General features: G+C 37.7%; 1 protein-coding gene across 31 annotated transcripts in view; it reads right to left on the bottom strand.

The window, feature by feature from the left end:
• The window catches only part of KDM6A (lysine demethylase 6A), a 235,034-nt gene that overhangs the window by 144,712 nt on the left and 62,667 nt on the right, over positions 1–27,655 (bottom strand). For 30 of the 31 annotated variants that reach the window (XR_010154914.1, XR_010154920.1, XR_010154915.1 and 27 more), the window contains one exon: positions 1,205–1,313. Coding sequence is in view for 11 of the 31 variants with exons in the window: in XM_003953973.6 (XP_003954022.2) it covers positions 1,205–1,313 (109 nt within the window). In the remaining 20 variants the exon portion in view is untranslated. Of the gene's footprint in view, positions 1–1,204; positions 1,314–11,384; positions 11,450–27,655 lie in introns of those variants that run through there. The other variant, XM_054676405.2, reaches the window with a different exon arrangement.

Raw genomic sequence — 27,655 nt, 5'->3', positions numbered from 1 at the left:
TCTATTTTTTGGTACAATAGTTTCCTTTAAATAAGTTTCCAGTTTTAATTAAAAATAAAATATCTAACGGAGTATTAAGTAATTATTAACACCCATTACCCTGTTGGACTGAAACCATTTTGCTAAGTACTAACCAGTGTCACACAATCTGAAAATCCATGAGGCGTCATCCCTCACCTCCTCCCCTTTTACAGATTAGACAACAGATACTCAGCGATGTTTATATATAATCTGTTAAAGGTAGTGCAGCTGTATATAACAGAGCTAAGCTGAGAAATAAGCCTAATTTCAAACCTCACAGAATATGCCTGTCTCAGACTAAAATTGCATTTTCATTAGGAAAACATTCACTTGACCTAACATAAAAGTCGCATAATAAAACATCAATATGAAATACTAACAATCCTTCACTTTAGCCCTGAAACTATCTGCCAGGTGTTTTGCCCTCTAAACACACTTGTTGAAAACAACCGTAACACATCCATCCACTCCACATCAAAATGTTTACTATCATCAAAAGGTTAAAATGTTCTTGGTCATAATAATAATTTTCTTTTAATGTGGATTTTTTTCTTTGGTATTGGAAGGGCGGGGTTTGCGGGTGCTTTTAACTTCCTGAGTAATGGTCTGAGTTGGCAGCTTGGTACCATAAAAAGGGCAAATCTTAGGGGGCTGACTACTTTCAGTTATTTAACTCACTTATTTCTTAAAGGAAAAACATTTCAAGTAAATTTTAAAAACTGGTTTTATCCAAGGCTCATCTGTGATCATCTCTCTGTATTACTTGTTTACAATAACATAGCTACTTAACGATCAGATTTTCATTCAAATATTTTTGAGCTAAAATGCAAACGTTTTAAATAGGATAAAGAAAAATGGTGAGTTTTTGTTACCTTTCCAAAGTATCCATCAATGTACAAATATCTATATCAAACTGGGTCACTTTCTACTATGGGAAGGCCTTTCAAGAGCAAGGATTTTCACAAGGCAGAACAAAACTGCACTGAACATGCAGGTGGTTTTCACTTTTACTGAATAGCCAACTTATTGATGATTTCCATTTCCATCTACTCTACTTTTCTTCCTCATTGTTTAGTTTGCTCATGCACTTACAATTTCTTAGGAAAATCCTCTTGATAAAGCACAAATAATTACAATCCAACACATGTATAAATCAAACAATAATGAACAAGAAAAAAATTACCTTTTGGATAATCTTCCAATAAGAGGTTGAAGTGACCTAATTGACAAAAGAAATCAGACTCCACTTTTCCTTCAGCTTTTAAGATTAGAGATTCATAGCAGCGAACAGCCTAGAAATAAAAAAATACAAATATGTAAGCAAAAAATAAAGCCCTAAAATACATTTCCTCCCCAAGATAATGCATATAGCCTCCATTTGATCACCTAAGAAGTCAATACTGAAAATTTCACTTCTATCTTAGACATATTCAATACAACATTCTATAGAAGGAACAGCTTCCCTGTGTATTTATTAAAAGAGCCACTAGTTATAGCATAAGTGCTTTTCCCATCTATACATGGAAACAATACTTGCCAAATAAGATAATATAGGAGCACTTTGATAATTTTATTCATAAGTTGAAAGTCTAAATTATTACTGTGGTCCCTGTTGATATAAACAAAACTGCTCTCAAATATAAATAATATGCATCTTTCCCACAGGTGGGAAGAACTTTATTGAATTATGTGAGATCTCACAGAATCTCTAGAGTAATAAAAATACCTACAATTTACACTGAACTGCTTTTACTGACTTTTTGCCAGACCTCTACCAGTTTTAAACTACCATATACTGCCTTTCAATTGTCTTCTCCACATGATATACTTCACACACCAACTGTTTCTGATCTTACTTCCTAACTCCAATTCATGCACATGCTCTCACTCTCACATTTCCTCTCCCAAAGAAAAAAATAACACTATTTTAACAATATAAATTCGTTTTTATAACACAGAACAACTGCAGGAGAAAATGAACAACGGAAAGAACCCAGTTCTAGAGTCTGATGACAAATTCCAGTTGTCATTTGCTACAGGAGATCCTGGGGAATTTATCCTTTCTATTTTAGTAACACTCAAAGAGCTGATAAAAGGATTAAAACTAGAAAACTTCTCTAAGGCTTTATCTCAGTGTTCAGGACACAATAGGTACTTAATTGTTTCTTTATCTTCACGGGTAATAACAAAGCTCTAATTCTCTCAAGGTTCCCAATAATTTTGTCAAAATTTCTCCCATTAACAATTAAGTGCTCCGTAACATTGCTGTGTTAATAATGTGTCCCAGAGTCATTAAAGTAAGAAATGTGTGTGAATTCTCAAATCTCTGATATACTCCCAGGAACACTTGCAAGTTTGGTACCCACAAAGAAAGAAACTTGGTTAGTTTCTATCACAATAAAAAACTTTCACTACCATTTCAAGAACTTTGTTGAGATAAGAAAATGTGATGTGGGACAGAGTACTCACTTCGAATGCCTTCATTTTTCCTCTCCTGTGAAATACAGAGCCTTTAATATAGAGTTTAAAAATTTATATCCTAACATTTACCTATCCTAAGCACATAAATATTCAACAAGTTTGGATAATCCATTCTAAACAAGGCGAATTCTAGGCTGAGTCTATTATCCTTAAAGTCTAAGGGTTTATAAAAGAACTTGTCTTCAATTCCTGTTCTACTCTTAGCTATATGTACCAAATCACAATCACTGAAAATTAATCTTTCTGCTTCCCTATAATTAAAAAAGTCTGAATGCTACACTGAAGTCTCAGAAATTACTATAATCTGAAGGTATGCAATTTCAAAATCCTTTTTATTTAAGTCATATATAATTCTTATCTGGCAGATAGCTAGAGTATAAAAATACAATTTATTACAGTGCTTTATAATATCAGAGAAATTCATAACATTATTGGGATACATTAGAATTCTTAATTTTACATTAATAAGAATATTGTAAATAAAGTTCTCATTATAATAGTGAGCGTATTTTTTTTTAAACTCTTAGGTTATTTATAAACCTTTCCTACTCCTCTGAGAGCTTCATATGGCTGATTAACATTAAATTTATAAGCAACTATGTTTTCATGGTAAAAAGGATTCAAGACATTAAACACAAATTTTCTTTAATGATATAAACAAAAAAGATGCCAACATTCTCTACTTCCTCTTATCACCCTTCATGCCACTGCCTTGATCATCAATTGCCTATCTTCTACTTGTCATAAAACTAAGGAACACACCAAAATTAATATTATACATAATGCTGAACATCATGAAATATAAAATCAGGTAAAAACCAGAATGGTTGATTTTAAATTCAGGTACCCATACACTCAGGCCTGATTAACAAATTCTTAATAATTTCCCCCATAAAGCTGCCATGCACCTACCAAACAACGTTGGTGGTCAATGATGCTGACAGAGCCAAACATCAAATGAGATGAAAATGAGCAAAAAGGCAGAAGAAAGTTGCCAAGCACTCTGTATTACTTCATAGTGAAACTTCATGAATTTATTTGAAGTATCTGAGGTAATTCTAATATCAGATACAGCCAAATATCTAACACACTTTTTAAAGAACATTTAAAGGAAAATAAATAACTTGAGATAATTTCCAATATTCCTAACTCATACAATAATCTACAATAAAACACAGAATTTTTATATTTTTACTCAAAAGGCTAATGATAACAGAAGATACATACTGTTTAGATTCAGAACAACATTCAGATAAACTTCCATAAAGCAAAAATATCTCCAGTCAATAGGATTATTTTTGTTTCTTGCTTTTAAAATTTTAAATGTACACAAGTAAAATTATCCCTGTACAGTAGCTTTGTACACAACTGCAGAGAAGAAGGACTGGAATATAAAACAGGTACTAAAAAAAGAAAGTCTACAGGCACATGTTCTCAGGATCTCCTGAGGGCTGTGTCACAGCAAAAAAAAAAAAAAAAGGTCTATATAGTTGTCCCACACAGAATCTTCCTTGTATTTTGTTCATTTTACTTTTCTATATTTTTTAGATTTTTTTCATAATTAACCTCTATCATTTCTATTCTTATAAAAATCATTAAAAGGGCCGGGTGCGGTGGCTCATGCCTGTAATCCCAGCACTTTGGGAGGCTGAGGCAGGCGGATCACAAGGTCAGGAGATGGAGACCATCCTGGCTATCACAGTGAAACCGTGTCTCTACTAAAAACACAAAAAATGAGCCAAGCGTAGTGGTGGGCGCCTGTAGTCCCAGCTACTCGGGAGGCTGGGGCAAGAGAATTGCTTGAACCCAGGAGGCGGAGGTTGCAGTGAGCCGAGATTGCGCCACTGCACTCCAACCATGGGCGACAGAGCTAGACTCAGTCTCAAAAAAAAAAAAAAAATTCATTAAAGAATTATTATGCTTTCCCCTGAGGACTCATCCTATACCTTTAGTGTAAGGATAGTCAGAAATTTGAAAGAAAATTATTTGTGGTTGCATCAGCAATCAACAGAGCAATTTCTGCAATGATACAAATACCCTATGATCTGTACTGTCCAATACAGTAGCCATTTAGACACATGTGGTTATTGAGCACTTTGAAACATGGTTAGTGCAAGTGGACAAGTGAATTTTTAAATTATTTCATTTTAATATTTAAACAAACATGTGGCTAATGGCTACCATACTGGACAGTACAGACCTAGATAATTCTTAAAGCCTAAAAACAACTTAATATTCAATCCATATACTAAATATTAGGAAAGCAAAATTTCTTATGTTTATAAATGAAAAGCCTAATAAAATATCTTGCAGCAAGGAGGATAAAAGCAATACCCTCCACAAAAATCATTGTTACATCCTCTAATTGTTTATAGCTGGTGGATTGCACATCCATAATCCTTACTACCTACTAGGGAAAAAAACACTGAAAAGGGAAATAAATGAACTAAGATCCTCCCAGCTACGTAGAAAGCTTAGGTGTGTTTTTTATTTCCATCATAGTGCCATATTCCACAACATTCAATATAACTTGTGCTTGGTATCTGCTGCACTGTTATTATTTTAAAAATCAGCTATCCCAGAAAAGTAACGTTACCTTTACCCCGTATTTCTAAACTCTGACAGGTGAAGTTTTGAGCTTGTGAACACAGACATGTAACTAATTTAATTTTTTTCATGTGCAGTATTAATCTTTTATGATGAACTTGGTCAGTGCCTTGCTAAAATAGGACGCTGTCAATATTTTAGAATTGTTAAATATATGCAACATTTAAACTTTTTTCTTTTCAACTTAAAAGATTAACTGCAGTAGCTGGGTGACTACAAATGGTAGAGAAAATACAGATTTTAATACCCCAATGGTTTTAAATGAGTGAAACTTTTAGGCTGAATATAATAAAAACAAATATGCAGTCCTGCCTATAATTTTTATTTTTATTTATTTATTTTTTTTGAGATGGGGTTTCACTCTTGTTGCCCAGGCTGGAGTGCAATGGTGTGGTCTCAGCTCATTGCAACCTCGGCCTCCCGCGTTCAAGCGATTCTCCTGCCTCAGCCTCCCAGGTAGCTGGAATTATAGGCACCCACCACCATGCCCGGCTAATTTTTGTATTTTTAGTAGAGACTGGGTTTCACCATGTTGGCCAGGCTGGTCTCGAACTCCTGACCTCAAGTGATCCGCCCGCCTCAGCCTCCTAAAGTAGTGGGATTACAGGTGTGAGCCACCAATTATGAGCCCTGCCCGTAATTTTTAAAAGCCAACCATACGCATACACAATGGTTGAGCATCCAGCAACCAGCAGACTCCTTAAAATAGATTAAGGGATTTAAGCAGACAACAGGTCAATGTATCATCCATGAAACATGGCTATTTGGCCAGGCACGATGGCTCACGCCTATAATCCCAGCACGCCTATAATCCCAGCAAAAGGCAGGAGGATTCCTTGAGCCCAGGAGTTCGAGACCAGCCCAAGCAACATAGCGAGGCCTCGTCTCTACAAAAATTAAAAAAAATTACCCAGGCATGGTGTGGTGCATGCCTGTGATCCCAGCTACGTGGGAAGCTTGAAGCGGGAGGATGGCTTGGGTCTGGGAAGATGAGGCTACAATGAGCCATGATTGCACCACTGCACTCCAGCCTGGGCGACAGAGCAAGACCCTGTCAAAGGAAAAGGAAAAGGAAGAGGAAGAGGAAAAGGAAAAGGAAACGGAAGGAAATTTAAAAAATATTCATGGCCCAAATTAATAAATTATATTATACACATCAACAGCAATAATCAGCTCACCAAGGTCTAGTCTGATCAGATCTCTAGCATTATCAGTTCTGAATAGCACATTTCAACAGGTGATAACACAAAGAGGGCTACAAGTTTGGTAAAGGATGTGGAAACTGTCATATGAAAACTACCTTAACTAAGTTTAACTGAGGAAAATCAAACAGGATTGAAGCTTTACTTAAATATTTAAAAAGTAGTCACTTAGATGAGAAAACTAATTGCACTTTGGATAGTGCCAATGAATGAGTATAACTTAATTCAGCTCATTCAGAAGGTAGGAAAAATTAAACACACCAAAAATTAAATGGGCCATCACTGGTTCATATAAATACAAAGAATTAAAGCATATATTACTAAGCTATTTTAGTGGGAGTTAGAAAGGAGATACCTTATTTTGGATACAATTCTAATTTGCATTTTTAAAAAAATATCCTTGGACTCTATGATTCTAAGTACAACCCTGTAAAATTTATACAATAAAAAATAAGATAAAATTAAAAATTAAAAAAGAATTATGGTTTTTAGAAGCTTACAACTTTCTCAATAAAAGACTACTCAAGACAACGCAGTTTTAAAATAAGACTATTTTAGGGAAAAAGAAAAACCCTTATATTAACCTAATGGGGATAAATATTGCAAGCATTTTTATTAAAATCACTGTAATATTAGCAGTTGTTTAATGGGTATAAAGTTTCAGTTTTACAAGATGAAAAGAGTTCTGGAGACTAACACTACTGAACAGTACATCTGAAAAGGTTACAATGGTAAATTGCATGTTATGTATATTTTGCACTAGTTTTTTTTTTAAGGTACTAAACTAGATAATACCTGTGGATAATTAAAAATACTTAGTATTATACCAGTCACTCATCAATGAGCACCTACTCCATCCTGGTCACTTTTATTGGCTGCTAGGTATCCAAAGTGAAGACAAACTGGTTCCTGTCTCCTTTATTCTCCTGTATATCTTTTTTTTTCTCCTGGATCCTCTTTTCTAACCCATCTGCCTTCCTCACTCCTCTTTCTTCCTTGATTCTACCTTACTATCTTGATCCTTAACTAAAGATACTTTCCCGAGAGTCACTTTTGTGCACTATAAACTTCTGTTTACACAAGAGAAGCAGGGGTGGGGAGGGAATAAGAAGAAAGACAAAGAAGGAAGAAGAAATCTTTTAACTCTAAACAACTTATCAGACTTTTTCCACTTGGACATCCCAACATCATCTTAAATTCGCCAAGTAAAAATTAAGTTTCTTGCACTGCTCAAAAATTCTCTAAGTTTCCTTTTCATTAATAGCACCTAGTCAAATCATTTCTTTATGCCTACACATCTAATTGATTACTGCTAAGTCTTCCCTAACACTTCTCCCATAACCATTCCCCTTTTTCTTTTTACCTATTATTTCCGCAAATTCCAATGAATGCCCGTACTACACCGTTACTGCCACTTGTTGCTCCTTAACTGGTCTGTTTCTACAGCCCAACTCATACCCTAAACAAACAAAACCCACTCTTCCAGCAATGCTATTTATTGTCATGCTTCCCAGCTCTTAAACTTCCAATTATTTCCTACTGCCTATAACAGTGAGTACTTGGCTCCAGTCCCAGCCTACACATCCATATTTTTTCTTTCCCTGTTCCCCAACACAAAGCCCACTCTACTCCAACCCCACATCAAACTCTCATCCCACTAACTTCCTACATTTTTAACAGCTTGTTATTCAGACATCCTAAAGAGGTGGCAAACTATGTAACTATAGCAGATCACCCCTGGTACTTCTGACACAGATCAGTAAAAGAATTTGTTGCAGTAATCCAGACAATATCAAGAAAAGATGTTTCTCTACTGCACCACTACCATCACCACCACCGACTTAGTTATTAGAGTGTTTTCTTACTTTACATTACGTATAAAGAGACATAGTATCTAATGTATAATATTACTATTCTTCTGACCTGTTCCCAACAAATCCCTAAAAGTGTATGCATCATTAAACTTGATATCCTTTCCAGAAAGATGTGTCGTAAATCAGAAGGAAATTCTTCCTGTTTGTGGGTATTCGGCAATGCCTTTGCCTGGCTGCTTTTAAAACACCATAAATACGCTTAGGAATTTAAAAGGATTGAAACTACCTGAATCTAAACCATTTTTGAAACGTCAACACATTATACTCTTTTTTTTTTAATGAGGGAAGAGTTACAATTAAAATAATCTTAAGTATTATTATTATTTTTTTTTTAAGGCAAGGTCTCACTCTGTCACCCAGGCTGGAGTGTAGTGGCACAATCACAGCTCACTGCAGCCTTGACCTCCCAGGCTTAGGTGCTCCTCCCACTTCAACCCCCTCAAGTGGCTGGGACTACAGGCACACGCCACCACGCCTGGCTAATTCTTGTACTCTTTGTAGAGATGGGGTTTCACCATGCTGGCCAGGCTGGTCTCAAACGATCCACCCGCCTTGGCCTCCCGAAGTGCTGGGATTACAGGCATAAAGTATTGCTGATTCTTAATGACATATCTACTCCTGAACTTATATATCAAACTTGCAGACTTTTTCTTTTTAATTTCATTTACTATTTTTGAAAATTTATTTATCACCACTTCAAAAAGGCATATATACTAAAAAATCTCTCTCCTAGTCCTGACCCCAGCCGCCTAGTTCCCTTTCCCAGGAGCAACAAATATTTAAAATTTCTAACATATTCAAGATTATATTGTAAAGAAAAAGAAAAAAGAGATTATATCATGCAGATGTAAGCACATATACTTTTCCTACCTGATTAATATTTCTATAAATACTGTTTTGTAACTTGCTTCAGATTCTAGGTGTCTCAGATACCCTTTCTCCTCTTTGTTAATAGAACCCCTAAATTTAATTTGGCACATTTTTACACAGACTGAAGGCTGAGATTCCCAGCCATTCTTGTAGGTGTGGCTTGGTCATTAAATTCTGCCCAATGGAATATAAGGGAAAGACAGGCTCCACTCCAACCCCTCCTCTGCCTACTTGGGTAGAATCATCCAGATGGCAAGAACTTCAGTAACTCTCCTGGACTAAGAGGTAGATGCCATAGCTGAGATCCCCAGAGTAGGAAATGGAAGCCCATGTTCCTGGAACAGTAGAGTTCCAGTGCAGCCCAGAACTGACTGTTTTTGAGAATTCTTTAAGAGACAGATGTGTGTGTAACCCTCTTTCCTCGCTTAAGAACAAAAACAAAAAAAAAAAAAAACAAAGCTCGGTGCAATGGCTCATACCTGTAATCCCAGCACTTCGGGAGGCTGAGGTGGGGGGATTACTGGAGACCAGCCTGGGCAACATAGGGAGACTCCCATCTCTACAAAAACATTTTTAAAAATTATGCTGGCATGATGGCACACACCTGTGGTCCCAGCTACTCAGGAGGCTGAGAGGTGGTAGGATCACTTAAGCCCAGGAGGTGGTGGCTGCGGTGAGCTGTGATCACGCCACTGCAGCCTGGGCAATGCAGTGAGACTCTGTCTCAAAACAAAACCAACAACAACAACAACAAAACAACTGCCTAATGAAATAATCATTAACACACACAAAAAGGATGGAGGGAAGAAAAAAAGAAACCCACTTAATCGTCACCCATATCTAACATTTTAGAGATGATAAAGGAACTTAAACATTTGTCACTCTACCCTGTCTGTCTCTCTATTTCCTACTTTCAATTAATACACATCTTTTGTCAAAAGAGTCAGCAGAGGGGTTGAACGCGGTGGCTCGCGCCTATAATCCCAGCACTTTGGGAGGCCGAGGCGGGTTGATCACCTGAGGTCAGGAGTTTGAGACCAACCAGGCCAACATGATGAAAACCTGCCTCTACTAAAAATACAAAAAATTAGCTGGGCGTGGTGGTGGGCGCCTGTAATTCCAGCTACTCAGGAGGCTGAGGCAGGAGAATCGCTCGAACCTAGGAAGCGGAGGTTCCAGTGAGCCGAGATCGCGCCACTGCACTCCAGCCTGGGCAATGAGAGCAAAACTCCGTCTCAAAAAAAAAAAAAAAAAGGTCAGTAGAATGAAAGTTAGATGCCAGTCTGAATCCCAGATTTTTCTGTCTCTTTGGGCCTACTACTCTGCATTCATGGGATGTGTTGAATGCTAATGAGTAAACAAGCATCATTCAACATTCAAGAAACCATCACTGGCACATTAAGAACCATTCTTTTCAAATAAACTATTTAAAACACTTTGCTATTGCAAAATACTCTCAAAGAATTACACTATTGAAATCAAACTAGAAACTTAGTAAAGTGTTGATAGCTAATACTTGAGCTCTTGATATGTACCAAGCACTATTCTAAGCAACTTACATATACTTATTCTTTAATCCTCACAATTACTATGAAATGGGGTCTATTACAGTAATTAACCCTACTTCACTGACAGGAAAACTGAGGCCTAAGTAAATCCTGTGCTCATGGTCACAAAGCTACAAACTAGCAAAGATTCAAACAGTATGGCTTCACAGCCTCTGAGCAGTAAGGTAGTTGACTCAGGTCATGCCCAGGGACCTAAAGTCATGTGCAAGAACGACCCTCTCCATAATCAGCTTTTTCTCCTACACACTAGCTCCTCCTCCCCAACTCCACACCAAGCAGAAAAGCAACACATAAAATTTCAACTCCCAGCTCTCACAAACCATTCCCAGACTTAGCCTCAGTTCTCTACCATATTTTTTCGCCCCTCTTTATTTTAAATCATTATAAAAAGCAATCATCACTATAACAAAAAATAAAAAATAAACAGACATAAACATATCCAAAACAAAAGTAACCCAACCAAAAAAAACTAAGTTCCCATATTCAAAAGACACCTGTGACAGAAAAATAAAACACTACTACATATATACATATGTATATGTATAAAATAATATACCAGTTCAGACTAAGTGTGGTATGTATCTGGAAAATGTTAAACAGCTTTATCCCACTTTTTGCAGCTTCAGAATGACAACTCCTTAGTTTACCTTGTGTTGCTGATTTTTCTCTCTTTAGTATTTTTGGCAAATGTTAGGAATAACGCTCAAAATCCTAAGGAAATTGAACACTCGAACAAAGGATTCTTAGCAAAGCAATTTTACCTCTGCACAGAGGGGTGCCTCCTTGGCCAGACACCATGAGAGCACACCTGAACAAAGGGGCACGAGAGCCTTTATTCCTGATGCAAGTCCTGCCCCTGTACCCTTTCCTCATTGGCCGGGGTCGGGTCATACAATCTAAACTAATCCCGGTTGGCTGAACATTTGAATTTTTTTAGATAAGATGGGCACGTAAAAGAAAGTGGAGAGGAAAGGGGAAGAGGTATCTGTAATGAGGTAGAAAGTTAGTCCTCTTTCCAAATAAGGAAAGGAATGTGAGCTGGTACTGATAACGCCTGATACTGTTGCCTGGGCATCTATAACAAAGGCAAAAAGGAAAAAAAAAAGGAGAAAAAGGAAAAAGGGGGAAGGGAGGGTACTATGAATTAAAGAATAAAAGATTGATCAGATTATTTGAAGAGAAACCTCATCATATCCCACAGCAAAGAAATGACAAATACAGCTGCAACAAAGCAAACTAAGCTGTACTGTCTCAACAGTCAACAAGGTGCTAGTTTACTACTAACTCCAAAACTTATCTTAGATGCATGCAACCACATGAATTAATGGATTCTATATTCACACACACAGACACACACACACACACACTCACACCCAGGGTATACATTAAATAAAAAGAAGCTGTATTGACACAACAGCTGAGTTATTTTCCAAATTTTTTTGTAGCATCCTAAATGTAACATTGTAAAGATGGAATACATTCAAGTACATTATAAAGTCTCCTTACTCAAATTAAGCAACGAATTAAGCCTTAAATGATCTTTTAAAAACTGTATTTTGGGGCCAAGGGCAGTATGAGAGATAATTTCACTTCAGAATGATCCTGTGATTTTCCATATGAAAAAGTTGGCAAGGCCGGGCGCAGTGGCTCACGCCTGTAAAGTAATCCCAGCACTTTGGGAGGCCGAGGCGGGTGGATCACGATGTCAGGAGTTCGAGACCAGGCTGGCCAATATGGTGAAACCCCATCTCTACTAAAAATACAAAAATTAGCCAGGCGTGGTGGCACGCGCCTGTAGTCCCAGCTACTCGAAGGCAGAGGCAAAAGAATCGCCTGAACCCGGGAGGCGGAGCTTGCAGTGAGCAGAGATCGCGCCACTGCATTCCAGCCTAGGTGACAGAGCGAGACTCCATCTCAAAAAAAAAAAAAAAGTTGGCATTATAACCCTTTATTTTTTAATTTAATTTGCTTGTGCTACTCCACAGGGTCTATTATTTACCTAGAGGTTGACAGAAACAGTCTTACAGCAATCATTATGCCTGTCATTTAAGCTGCACACATTTAACTCAGAATTCCAAAAAGATACATGTATAAAGAAAGCCCGCCTGCAGCAAAATTATGTAGACCATATCTTTATGAAGGTAAAAGACTACATTATTCTGCATGCTGTACCCTGGTTAAATATGTAGTTCAAATTAATATCTTTGGTAGCAAAGTATGCATTCCTTTGCCTTACACACATTTTTAAATAAATGCACATAAAAAGGAAAAAGCAAGCACTTCAGGTTGCATGAAAAGGTGGAAGAGATAGGGTTTATGAGCATGAGCTCCATTGAAAATATGCCTTGAATTCTACAACTTCTAAAATGTAGGCACTTAGATTTATTTCTTGAACATATGGAAAACCTTAAATCTAGAGAAACTGCAACATGATAAAGGACCCTCCCCCAAAATAAGTGCCTTAAAAAAAAAGCTTTTTAATAGGCCCGAATATACCCTTTCAGACTTTTCTCTATGCATATATGCAAAGAGTAAAAATCTTTTTGTTTTTTTCTTTTGAAAGGTCTCACTTTGTCACCGAGGCTAGGGTGCAGAGGCGCGCCATCATGTTCACTGCAGCCTGGACCTCCCAGGCTCAAGCGATCCACTGCCTCAGCTACCCAAGTAGCTGGAACTACAGGAACGCACCAACACGCCCAGCTAATTTTTGTATTTTTTTTGTAGAGACAAGGTTTTGCCACGTACACCACGCTGGTCTCTCGAACTCCTGAACTCAAGTGATCTACCTGCCTCGGCCTCCCAAAGTGCTAGGATTACAGAACTGAGCCACCGCACCCAGCCTAGTACAAATCTTTATATGCAATTTTATAAAATTTTTATTTAATATATTGTTTATCATGTCAAAACATATAGATCTCAAATTTAACATCTGCATAGCATTTTATTGAACAGTTAAACTATAATTTGTTTCTACTGAAGAGTATCTGTTAACCAAGTTTTTGCTATTATTAGGATAAGTTCCTCACAGTCAAATTAAAAGCACAATTTAAGCTTCTGATAAGCCAACCAGCAAAGCTGAACCAATATAACCTTCCACCAGCAGTGCTGGTTTCAAGTTTTTTCATTACTTTTTCCCTAATATTTACTAGCTAAGTTTATTACTTCTTTCATGAATTATCAACCTGTCCATACATTGTGCACAGTTCTCAGTATACTACATCATAAATAGTTCTTTTCCTAAATGATCTGTCAGGTGCTATTTATATATAAAGGATTTCTATATATAATGTTACAGAATATTTTTTCCCAGATTACATTTATCTTTGACTTCTTTACAGAGTTTTTGATGTAAAAGTTTCCCTATTTTCTGAAAACCACCCACCATTTCCTTCACAGTACATAAGTTCGGCTCAGAATTAGAAAATCCCCAGAATCTGACCCGATGTAAAACACTTACCAATATTTTCTTCTACTGTAAAGCAAGCACCTAATTGCATTTTTCTTCCCTGTGCAATGTTGTACTGGCCAGGTATGAGTCAAGATCTTTAATTTCCCCCTTCTCTCATGAACTAAAAAACTTAACCATGCACACACAGCTCTGTTTCTGGGATTTATATTCTACAACCAAAGTTCTCCAACAAATGTACTGGTAATGGGTAATAGGAGTGGCAAGACAGGGAGAGCTTTTAACCGCTAGAGCTACCAGGCATAAAACAGCCAGGACGCCAGGGCAGCCAAAGTCTTTCAAACAGAGCCCTTGTATATGTACCAATCTTAAGAGCCCTCAAGAAATTCTCTCAGTAATTGGTACTATCAATCTTCCATGTAAGCCATAAAATGAAGAGTTGGGAAGGGCTTCCACTTCAGGACAACCACTGAAACCTTGTGCTGAAAACTAAAGATGTCAGATTAAACACAATGGCAGGCGACCAACACAAAGTTCTTAAGTTCTTAAGCTCTACAAAGAATGGACTTTGGGGGCAGTCAGGGGAACCAGAACTAATAGAAGTGGAGACAGACAGAATATCAAAGTGACTTTTTGTATGACATTCTGAAAGCCTGTGTTGGGTTCTAGGGTCTTATTTGGGGGACAGAACACAAGGCCTGAAAGCCACCTAAGAAGAAGAGTCAAATAAGATAACCGCTCAGAACACTGAGCCTCAATGAGCGAACACCTTCAATCTAAGTAAAAACTAAAATGTAATAATAAACCAATTTTTTAAATGTTATTTTAAAACTGTTCTTGAAGGACAAAGAAAACTGCCAATCCATGATGGCAATGAGTGGAAAAGAAAATCTGAGTATTGGCTGGGCGCGGTAGCTCACACCTGTAATCCCAGCACTTTGGGAGGCCAAGGTGGGCAGATCATGAGGTCAGGAGATCGAGACCATCCTGGCTAACACGGTGAAACCCTGTCTCTACTAAAAATACAAAACAATTAGTCAGGCGTGGTGGCAGGCGCCTGTAGTCCCAGCTACTCTAGAGGCTGAGGCAGGAAAATGGCATGGATCCGGGAGGCGGAGCTTGCAGTGAGCCAAGATCACGCCACTGCACTCCAGCCTGGGAGACACTCAAAAAAAAAAAAAAATTCTGATTATTTACACAACCATAAGCCTGAATTCATCTGACCTGGGTAGAACACAAACTTCAGACGAGAATTTAACTACAGATGGTCTTCAACTAATAACAATCCAAAGTACAGGCCAAAATCAAACACAGTACTATCACATTCCTGGCCTAAAAGAAATCCTACAGTTCCCCCCCGCAAAAGTCTTTATATTCAAAAACTCAGTATATCTGGTGGGGAGATGGTGGGTAGGGCAGAGCAAAGAAGGTAATCAATATGTAGATATATTTAAATGAATATTTATTATTTAATGCAATATTTTAATCACAACAAATGTAAATGGAATAAATATGCTACGAAAATGGCTTTCAACAAAATTTTTAAATCCAGATTTATGCAATTTAGACACACGTAAAATATAACATAGAAAGACTTAAAGAAAAAAAACAGAAAAATACTACAAACATAATCAAAAGAAAGTTGGCATTGTGCCAGATACCATGAGTCACAATAAAGATACAGAAATCAAGAGAGCTGATGCATGAATACATATATTTAGCAATAAAGAGCTCAGAAACAGAACTTGTATGTGTGGAAACCTGGTAACGCAACTGGCAAACAATAACCTAACAAAAAAGTGGTGGCAAGCCTGCAAGTTATTTCTAACGGGAGAAAAAAAAATAAAGTGGACTCCTATATCTACATATAAAAAACCCTATTAAAGGCCCTAATGTGAAACTATATAAATCCTTAAGAAGAAAACACGGAAAAATGGCTTTGACATTAGGATAGCGTGGGATTTCTTTAAAATTAGACAAAAAGTACAAGTCATTAAAAAAGGCTGATACATTAATTCAACTACCTCAATGCTCAGAACTTATGTTTATAAAAAAAAAATAAGTATAAAGGCAAGCCACAACTGAGAAAATATACTTTCAACACATGTAGTGACAAAGCATTCATATTTAGAATATATAAGGAACTCCTAAAAATCAAATTTGTTTTTAAAAATACTAATGAGGAAAATCTGGGCCAGGTGCAGTGGTTCACACCTGTAATCCCAACACTCTAGGAGGCTGAGGCGGGCAGATCACTTGAGGTCAGGAGTTCGAGACCAGCCTGGCCAACATGGTGAAACCCTATCTCTACTAAAAATACAAAAATGAGCCAGGAATGGTGGTGTGCACCTGTAATCCCAGCTACTCAGGAGACCGAGGCAGGATAATCACTTGGGAGGCAGAGGTTGCAGTGAGCCAAGATCGTGCCACTGCACTCCAGTCTGGGCGACAAAGCAAGACTTCATCTCGAAAGAAAAGAAAATCTGATCTGCCACTGTGATCCACAAATGGCAAGAATGAATAACAAAGCAAAACACAAATTCTTCATAATAAAAGATCAAAGGACAAATAGTTGCATTATGCATTCAGATGCTCCATAAGGGCCCGTGTCTGTTTCAACCACTAGGTGGTAGCCCTGCTCCAGTCTATCACAGCTATAAATTTTTCCAATATGACTAGGAAGGTTTTTCATTTAGGAAGTGAAAGGGTAAAGGTAATACGGTATTGGGCAAATTTAAGTATCTCTCATTATTAGTGGCTGTTTTAACAATGTGCTCCACTAATTTGAAAAAGCTCATCTGAAAAACCAGTCCTAAAATCACATTTTGCCAAAAATCTGAATTTAAAGGAAAACTGTCATAACTACTCATAATTTATCACACTAAATACTCAAATACTTTCATATAAAATATGAAATTTGACCATCCAAAATACCATTTCAACTTAGCTTGAATGTCTAAGCTCGTATTCAAATTTTTTATTTTAAACCAGTGAAATAAATACCAACCCACTAGTGTCAGAAAAAACCTTAAACCCAACATTCTCCATACAAGGCATACATTTGAATTACTGAAGTGATATTCTTGGCATCTCAATCATCCACTCTATAAGGCATTATGAGATTAAAACTTCTTAAGTCTTTGGACTTCTGCTTCAGGCCAAGGTGCAGTAAAAGGGACCAAATTTACTCCTGAATATAACAATTAAATAACTAAAGAAACGTGAAACAAAGAATTTTAGACATTGAATATCAGAACACATGACAATAAACAGAAAATAATGAATGTGAGCTCTAAAATTACCCCAAGCTTACTGCCTAAAGAAACTTTTCAGGCTACAGCACATGTATGGGAAAACTTCTTGGAGGAACCAATACAAGCTGAAATACAATGGAACAATACCCTTATAGTTAATAAATGGGAGGGGAAGGCGACTCTGTCAACCTACAATCCTATTTTTTTCTTTCTAAATGCCAACTGACACCATATAACCTACAATTCTATACCCAGCAAAAAATCTTCCATAAATGAAGATGAAAGTATACTTTTTCAGATATACAAAGGCTGAAAGAATTCATCACCAGAAGACCTACAGTCTAAGAAATGTTAAAGGAAATTCTCAGGCAGAAGGAAAATTATACCAAATGGAAATACTGATCTACACAACAAAATAAAGAGTACCTGAAATGGTAGCTCATGGGTAATTATAAGACATTTTTCTCAATTTTGAAAGTCTCCTTAAAACACAACTGACCTAAGAAATCTATCCCCAAATACCCTCCTGTAACTAGTAACTGAGTTTAGCAAGGACATATGCTACAAAGTCAGCATACAAAAATAAATTACATTTCTATAAACTAACAATGAACAATTGGAAGAAAAATTTTTTATCATTTACAATAGCTCCAAAAATATGAAATATATAACAAAATATGTGCAACAGAATCTGTATATGCTAGAAGAACTACAAAACCCTGGTGAAAAGAGTCAAAGAAGTCCTAAATAGTCCTAAATAAGTGCAGAGAAGATACTGTGTTCATGAAATTGGGAGACTCAATAGCATTAAGATGAGAAGTCTCCCAAGTGATGTACAGATTTAATGAAATTTCAGTCAAAATTCCAGCAGGATTTTTTTGTAGCTACAGATGACTGTAAAATGTATATGGAAAGGCAAATAAACTAGAATAAGCAAAACAATTTTGAAAAATAGTAAGGCTAGAGAATTCACATGTCCTAACAGAGTTTCACTCTGTTGCCCAGGCTGGAGTGCAATGGGGCAACTTCGGCTCACTGCAACCTCCACCTCTGGGGTTCAACCAATTCTCCTGCCTCGGCCTCCCAAGTAGCTGGAATTACAGGCGCCCAACACCACGCCCGGCTAATTTTTGTACTTTTAGTAGAAATGGGGTTTTACCATGTTGTCCAGGCTGGTCTTGAACTCCTGACCTCAAGTGATCCACCAGTCTCTGCCTCTCAAAGCGCTGGGATTACAGATGTAAGCCACCATGCCCGGCCCACATGTCCTAACTTTAAGACCTATTATAAAGCTACAGAAATCAGTTAAAACCATAATGAGGTACCACTATATTATCTATATGAATAGTTAAAATTTTCAAAAAGTGACAATACCAAGTGTTAATGAGGATGCAGAACAAGTGGAACTCTCATACATTGCTGGTGAGAATGCAAAATATTACAGTCACTCCAGAACACAGATTGGCAGTTAAATATAAAGTTAAACATACATTTACCACATGACTCAGCAATCACACTCCTAAATATATAACCCAGAGAAGTTTAAAGTTATGCTCATACCAAAACCTATACATGAATGTTTATAGCAGCTTTATTCATAATCAGTGAAAATTGGAAATAACCCAAATAATCCCTCAATGAATAAATGGATAAACAAACTGTGATACATCTATACAATGGAATACTATTTAGCAATCAAAAGGAATGAACTACTGACGTAACACATGGGTCAATCGCGAACACATGCTGAGTGAATGAAGCCAGTCTCAAAAGATCACATAGTATATGCATGTGTCTAAACACATCAAATACATAAAATGAGTGAAATTACAAACAGGCATCCCTCACTTTATTGCACTTCACTTTATTGCAAATTTTTGCAAATTGAAGGTTTGTGGCAAGTCTATCAGCACCAGTTTTCCAACAGCATGTGCTTAGCAATATTTTATTGCTAAAAAATGCTGACACTTTTTTTAGCAATAAAATATTGCTTTTCAATTAAGGTATACACTTCTTTTAGATGTAATGTTGTTACACACTTAAGAGACAACAGTATAGTGTAAACATAACTTTTATATGGACCAGGAGACCAAAAAAATTGTGTGACTCACTGTACTGCAATATTTGCTTTCTTACAGTGGTATGGAACCAAACCAAACTCCCAATATCTCCAAGGTATGCCGGTATATGTAAATTATACATCAAAAAGAGTTTATTTTTTAAAATGAGATTGTTTAAAGTAAAAAATAGTAACAATGTGCTGTGAGGTTTACAACATATACGGATATAAAATGTATGACAAAAGACCACAATGAGAGAAATGAAGTATATACTCTTGTAAAGTCCATTCTACACATGACATAGTGTAAATATTATTTGAAGGTAGACTGTGGCAAGTTAAAAGTTGAAATTAAATACTAGAACCGGTAAGTGTAATATTCAAGGTGAATATACAATAGTCAATTATATTCCAATATACTAGTAATGAACAATTGGAATTTGAAATTTTAAAAAAACATTTACAGTAACACCTGCCCCAACCCCCGGAAGAAAGGAGTACTTAGGTATAAATCTAGCAAAATATGTGCAGGATCTACATGTGGAAAACTCATTGTTAATATCAATCCCCCCTAATTTTTATTTATATATATTTATATAGAGATATAAAGGCCATCATAATCAAAATCTCAGTGAGCCTTTTTTGTATGTATCAGCAAGCAGAAAGGCAAAGGAACTAGAATAGCCGAAACAATTATGAAAAAGAACAAAGTCAGAGGATATATATTACCTAATTTCAAGACTTAATACAGTAAGCTACAACAATCAAGGCGGTATGGTATTCGTGAAAAGACAAACACCCAGATCAACAGAAGATACAGATCAACAGAAGACAGAGAACCCAGAAACTGACCCTCAGAAATATAGCCAACTGGTTCTTGACAATGTGCAAAGACAATTTCTTAAAAAAACAGAAAAGCCAGGCGTGGTGGCTCATACCTGTAATCCCAGCACTTTGGGAAGCAAACACGGGTGCATTACGAGGTTAAGAGATCAAGACCATCCTGGCCAACATGGTGAAACCCTGTCTCTACTAAAAGTACAAAAATTAGCTGGGCGTGGTGGCGCGCACCTGTAATCCCAGCTACTCAGGAGGCTGAGGCAGGAGAATCGCTTGAACCCAGGAGGCAGAGGTTGCAGTGAGAGGAGATTGCAGGCACTGCACTACAGCCTGGGCGACAGAGTGAGACTCTGTCTCAAAAAAAAAAAAAAAAAGTCTTTCAACAAATGGTGGTAGAACTGGAAGTTCATATGCTCGAATTCCACCCCCTCAAAAAAAGAACCTCTCAACGCATACCTCATGAAGGTGTGATAATAATATTTTCAGATATATAAATATAGCAGACTCACATGCAGAAAAATATCTCAAAAGGAAGGTCAGTGACGCAGTAAGAAATGGCAAGCAAAAAAGGGGGAGTGTTAAATACATGGGTAACAACATTAAAGATAACTTGTGTTTAAAACTGGTACAGAATTGCCAGTCGCGATGGCTCACGCCTGTAATCCCAGCACTTGAGGCCGAGGCAGGTGGATCACCAGGTCAGGAGATGGAGATCATCCTGGCTAACACGGTGAAACCCCATCTCTACTAAAAATACAAGAAAAATTAGCCGGGTGTGGCGGCGGGTGCCTGTAGTCCCAGCTACTCGGGAGGCTGGGGCAGGAGAATGGTGTGAACCCGGGAGGCGGAGCTTGCAGTGAGCCGAGATCGTGCCACTGCACTCCAGCCTGGGCAACACAGCGAGACTCTGTCTATTTAAAAAAAAAAAAAAAGAAAAAAAAAACTGGTACAGAATTCATATATACAACAATGATGGAAGAGGGGAGGGGTAAAGGCTCTAAGAATCTTGCATTGCCTAAGAAAAGGGCAGAAGTATCAACTAGACTTTGATAAGCCAAAAATACATGCTGTAATCCCTAAGTCAGCTGTTCTCAAAGTATGATTCACAGACAACTGGAGTCTCTAAAACCCTTTCAAGAGGTCTGCTAGGTCAAAATTATTTTCATTAATATTAAGATGTTATTTGAACTGATACAAAAGCAATCGTGAGCAAAACTGCTGGCATCAGCAAAAATCAAACAGCTAAACACTACAGTAATCATGATATACCACCTAGTTTTTTTTTTTTTAAAGAAAATGCCAGTTTCATTTAATAATATCCTCAATAAAACAGTTAAAAAGTTATTTTATTAAATGTCAACCCTTGAGTACATGTTGTTTTATTTTTTTTTATTTGAGACAGAGTTTCGGTCTTATTGCCCAGGCTGGAGTGCAGTGGCATGATCTCAGCTTACCGCAACCTTCGCCTCCTGGATTCAAGCGATTCTCCTCCCTCGGCCTCCCGAGTAGCTGGGATTACAGGCATACGCCACCATGCCTGGCTAATTTTGCATTTTTAGTAGAGACGGGGTTTCTCCATGTTGGTCAGGCTGGTCTCCAACTCCCGACCGCAGGTGATCCGCCCACCTCGGCCTCCCAAAGTGCTGGAATTACAGGCGTGAGTCACCGTACCTTACCGAGTACATGTTGTATTAATAAGCTGTGTAACAGAATGGGAACTTTAAAGCATTTTTGTACAATGATTAATTAAGTGAACTGGCCTCTTTTTTCATGGAGCATCACTTTGACTCGAAAGAATGAATGACAAAATATGTCTATCCAGATTTGGGTAGTTAGAAGACATCTTCTCAAAAATGGGAGTGATGAGCCCATCATTTAAAGAAAAGCAAATAACAATATTTACTGCCAATGATCAAATTTGAGATTTGAAGCAAAAATCAGAATTTTGGAAAACTTCAACCCACCACTACTGTGAGCTTCACAGCTTCGCAAAACGTAAAAGTTTTTTCTGATGAGATTGGTGGTGATATCAATGAATGTAACTTTTTGATAATGTATAATTAAGTGTGTTGACATCAGCCAGGCATGGTGGCTCATGTCCCAGCACTTTGGGAGGCTGAGGCGGACGGATCACTTGAGGTCAGGAGTTCAAGACCAGCCTGGCCAACATGGTGAAAACCTCATCTCTACTAAAGATACAAAAATTGGCCGGGCATGGTAGTGCACACCTGTAATCCCAGCTACTAGAGAGGCTGAGGCACTAGAATTGCTTGAACCCAGGAAGCAGAGCTTGCAGTGAGCTGAGATCATGCCATTGCCCTCCAGCCTGGGCAACAGGGTGAGACTCCACCTCAAAAAAAAGTTTGTTGACATCAGTAATAACTGATAGTACAGGCATACTTTGGGGATAATTGGAGACCGCCACAATAGAATTATCACAACAAAGTGAGTCACATGAATTTTTTGGTTTCCCAGTGCATATAAAAATTATGTTAACAATATTCAATAGTCTATTACACATGCAGTAGCATTTAGTCAAAGAAAATGTACATACCTAATTTAAAAATCATCTGAGCCTTCAGCAAGTTGTAATCTTTTTGCTGGTGGAGGGTCCTGACTCAATGTTCATGGCTGCTGACTGATCAGGGTGGTGGTTGCTGAAGGTTAGGGTGGCTGTGGCAGTTTCTTAGGACAACAATGAAGTTTGCCACATGGATTGACTCTTCCTTTCATGAAAGGTTTCTCGGTAGCATGTGATGCTGTTTGAAAGCATTTTACTCATGGTAGAACTTCTTTCAAAACTAGAGTCAGTTCTCTCAAACCCTGCCACTACTCTGTTAACTAAGTTTACAAAATATCCTAAATCCTTTGTTGTCATTTCCACAATATTCACAGCATCTTCACCAGGAGTGAGTTCCATCTCAAGAAACCACCTTCTTTGCTCATCCATAAGAAGCAACTCCTCCATTCAAGTTTTATCACGAGATGGCAGCAATTCAATCACATCTTCAGGCTTCACTTCTAATTTTGATTCTTTTGCTATTTCTACCACATCTGCATTTACTACTTCTACTCAAGTCTAGAACCCTTCAGAGTCATCCATGAGGGTTGAAATCAACTTCTCCCAAACTCCTGCTAATGTGGATATTTTAACCTCATCCCATGAATCACAAGTGTTCTCAATGGCATCAAGAATGGTGAATCCTTCCCAGAAGGTTTTTTATTTACTTTGCCCAGATCCATGAGTGGAATCACTAACTACGGCAGCCATATAGCCTTACAAAATGTATCACTTAAATAATAAGACTTGAAAGTCAAAATTAGTTCTTGATCTATGGGCTGCACAATGGATGTTGTGTTAGCAGGCATGAACACATTTGTCTCCTTATGTATCTCCACCAGAGCTCTTGGGTAAACAAGTGCATCGTCAATAAGCAGTAATATTTTGAAAAGAAATTTTCTGAGCAGTAGGTATCAACAGTGGACTTACAATATTCAGTAGACTATGCTGTAAACAGATGTGCTGTAATCCAGGCTTTGTTGTTTCACTTATAAAGTACAGGTAGAGTAGATTCAGCATAATTCAAAAAGGTCCCTAGGATTTTCTGAATGGTAAATGAGAAATTGCTTCAACCTAAAATCACCAGCTGCATTAGCCCCTAACAAATGAGTCAGGCTGTCCCTTGAAGTTTTGAAGCTAAGCCTTGACTTTTCCTCTAGCTATCAAAGTCCTACATGGCATCTTCTTCCAACAGAAGGCTGTTTCATATAGATGGAAAATCTGTTTAGTGCAGTGCAGATCACTGATGAATGATCTTAGGTAGATCTTCTGGATAACCTGCTACACTTCTCCATTAGCACTTGCTACCTCACCTTGCACTTTTATGTTATGGAGATAGCTTCTTTCGTTAAACCTCATGAACCAACCTCTGCTAGCTTCAATCTTTTCTTCTGCAGCTTCCTCACCTCTCTCAGACTTCACAGAATTAAAGAGAATCAAAGCCTTGCTCTGGGTTTGGCTTTGGCTTAAGGCAATGCTGTGGCTGGTTCGATTTTCCACCTAGACCACTCAAAGTTTGCTATGTCAGCAGTGAGGCTGTTCTGCTTCCTTATCTTTCATGTGTTCACTGGAGTAGCACTTTTAATTCCCTTCAAGAATGTTTTCAGTGAGGTGCGGTGGCTCATGCCTGTAATGCCAACACTTTGTGAGGCCAAGGCAAGGGGATGGCTTGAGGTCAGGAGTTCAAAACCAGCCTAGACAACATAGCAAGACCCCATCTCTACGAAAATGAAAATAGCTGGGTACCTGTCATCCCAGCTACTTGAGAGGCTGAGGTAGGAAGATGGCTTGAGCCCAGGAGCTTGAGGCTGCAGTAAGCTAAGATCATGCCCCTGCACTCCAGCCTGGGCAACAAAGTGAGACCCTGTGTCTTTAAAAACAAAGTTTCCTCTGCATTCACAACTTGGCTGTTTGGTGTAAGAGGCCTAGCTTACACCATATCATGCCACTGCACTCCAGCCTGGGCAACAAAGTGAGACTCTGTCTCTTTAAAAACAAAGTTTCCTCTGTATTCACAACTTGGCTGTTTGGTCTAAGAGGCCTAGCTTTCAGTCTATCTTGGCTTCTATCTTGACCTTCCTCACTAAGCTTAATCATTTCTAGCTTTGATCTTAAAGTGAGAATGTCCAACTCTGTCTTTCACTTGAATACTCAGAGGCTACCACAGGGTTATTCATTGGCCTAATTTCAATACTGTGTCTCAGGGAATAGGAGAGGAGAGGGAGAGAGACCAGGGAATGGCCAGTCGGTAGAGCAGTCAGAACACATACATGTTTATTAATTAAGTTTACTATTGCACATGGGCACAGTTCATGGTGCCCCAAAACAATTACAACAGTAACATCAAAGGTCACTGATCAATGATAATCATAATAGATACAATAATAATGAAAAAGCTTGAAATAATGTGAGAATTACCAAAATGTGACTCAGTCACTGAGTGAGCACATGCTGTTGGAAAAATGGTTCCAATAGATTTGTGATACACAGGACTGCCACAAACCTTCCGTTTGTTTACATATATACATATATGCAAAGCACAATAAAGCAAGGTGTGCCTATAACTCTCCTGTTCCTTCTTTCATGTTAATCCATTTGCCCCAAACCAAAAATATTACAATTTATGTTTCTCTAATCCATTGAAAACATCTCCCTACTATTCAGGGTTATAGTATCATTTCAGTATCTACAAAATCTAAAACATAAATTTTATAATGCCACACCCTCACTTTAAAAAAAAAAAAAAGGGTCAATGTATCATCAAACTCACTGCTACTCCCAGGGCCTAGGATAGTATCAGTAAATCATGAAAAGTTCTAATGCAATCTATAGTAATCATGGTGTATCCTAAATAATTTGCGAAGGGTCAACAAAACCCTTCTCTTCTATGAACAAATTTGACCTTGGCATCCTTTACTTCTAAAGCCTGATAAAGGTTGTATGTCAGTTGTATCACAGGCTGAGCATTCCTAATCCTAAATCCAAAATGCTGCTAAGTCCAAAATGTTTTGAGCAATGACATGATGCCACAAGTGGAAAATTCCACACCTGGCCTCTTGATGGGTCACTGCCAAAATTTCGTTTAACAAAATTATTTAAAATCTTATATAAAATTACCTGTAGGCTATGTATATAAAGTGTGTGTAAAACATAAATGAATTTCATGTTTAGACTTAACATTCCATCCCCAAGATCTCTCTTTGTGCATACGCAAATACTCCAAAATCCGAAACACTTCTGGTCCCAAGCATTTCGGATAAGGGATACTCAACCTGTAGTAGTAACAATGATTATGGTGAAAATTATCCCTGATTAATGAAATAAATCTAGAGTCAGAGAACTGCAAATGAACTATAAATATCTGCTAGGATGCCAGAGCTTTGGGATTTCCTCAGAATACTATTTAACTGAGCATATCTCTATAGAGAAAACATGGAAAGTATGACCACAAAACTGTTAAAAAAGATATTGGTTCCTATTTGGGGGTGATGGGGCAAGGGAGGGTGTTTCTAAATCAAGTATGGTAGGCTGAAAAAAAAATATTACCTTATCTGGTAAAAAGATGGGATTAAGATAAGGATCCTGAAAGGAGGCGCTTGTCCTGCATTATCTGGGTGGGCCCCAAATACAATCGTATGTGTCCTTTTATAAGACAGCAGGAGTTTTCAGGCACACAAAGTAGGCAGTGATATTAAGACCAGCCACTAGAAGGTGGAAAAAGGCAAGGAACTGATTCTCCACTGGAGCCTCCAGGAATATGGCCCTGCCAACACATTTATTTCAAACTTTTAGCCTTTACAACTGTGAAAGAATAAATTTCTGTGTTTTCAATCACCCAGTTTATAGTTATCTGTTACAGAAGCCACAGGAGGAAACTAATACACCAGAGTAGCTCTGCAACCACCTTTGTGATTCTCATTCTCACATACCTGAGCTGTCACTCATGGACCAAACATAAGCCCCAGGAATCCTGCAAGAGCAAGGCATTGCTGTGCTGGCATGCTGTTTCCTGCGCAATATCCTTCTATGTCAATATGATGCCAAGCGCGACCTGATCAGGTCTTACTTGTCTGAATGACTATTTAGCCTAGAGTTCCCTAGCGGACAACTGCAGTTACTAATGATATTTATAGTGCCAAAGTATCCAAATGCTTTGCCTTTTTTAATGCCATGAGAGCTAAGTGTAGTAGATAGACTCTGAAACCTGACGGGCTAGGTTTTGAATTTTAGCTTCATATTGTTTGGCCTTGGGCAAGTCACTTAATCTCTTTGTGCTTTATAAAACAGGAAGATTTTATAGCAACTACCCCAAAGGATTATTGTAAGAATTAAAGGAATCAATACCATAATTTAAGATTTTAAGGAAAAATCAGAATTTTTGAAAACTTGTACCCATCGCCACCGTGAACTTTATGAATCACAATTCACAATTTGTATTGTTGTCACCACCCACCTATTTCATCAAGACTCTGAAGTTAATTACAGTTTGGCTGTACATCATATTCTATTTATAACTGTGTATATATCCCTTTCTCATTCTTGATATTTTATATTCATGCTCCCCTTTTGCCCTCTCCCTAAGCCTTACTAGAAGTATGTGTATTTAGCTCTTTCCAAAACCAATTTTCGGATTTCTTTAAGAACACATTTTAAATGCTGTACCACAAATCACTTCGACTAAGGTGTACATATGTATGCATTCACTATAACATCACCCTCTTGAATGTTTCATTAAATGAAAGACCTGGCTTTCTAGGATTGTGCATAATCCCAGAAAAGGCCAAGTAAGTACTGCATGTATCCTAATAGAGGGGGAGAAAAACAATGGAGAACTACTGGCCTGCACCACAATAGAGAAAATGCCAAGGACCTCCGTGATATAACACTACCGAACACCCTTACAAAATCCTTGC

This window comes from Pan troglodytes, chromosome X (genome assembly GCF_028858775.2).
Source record: "Pan troglodytes isolate AG18354 chromosome X, NHGRI_mPanTro3-v2.0_pri, whole genome shotgun sequence".
Taxonomy (NCBI): Eukaryota; Metazoa; Chordata; class Mammalia; order Primates; family Hominidae; genus Pan; species Pan troglodytes.
Note: the sequence above shows the minus strand (reverse complement) of the source record. Positions and strands in the feature narration are given on the sequence as shown.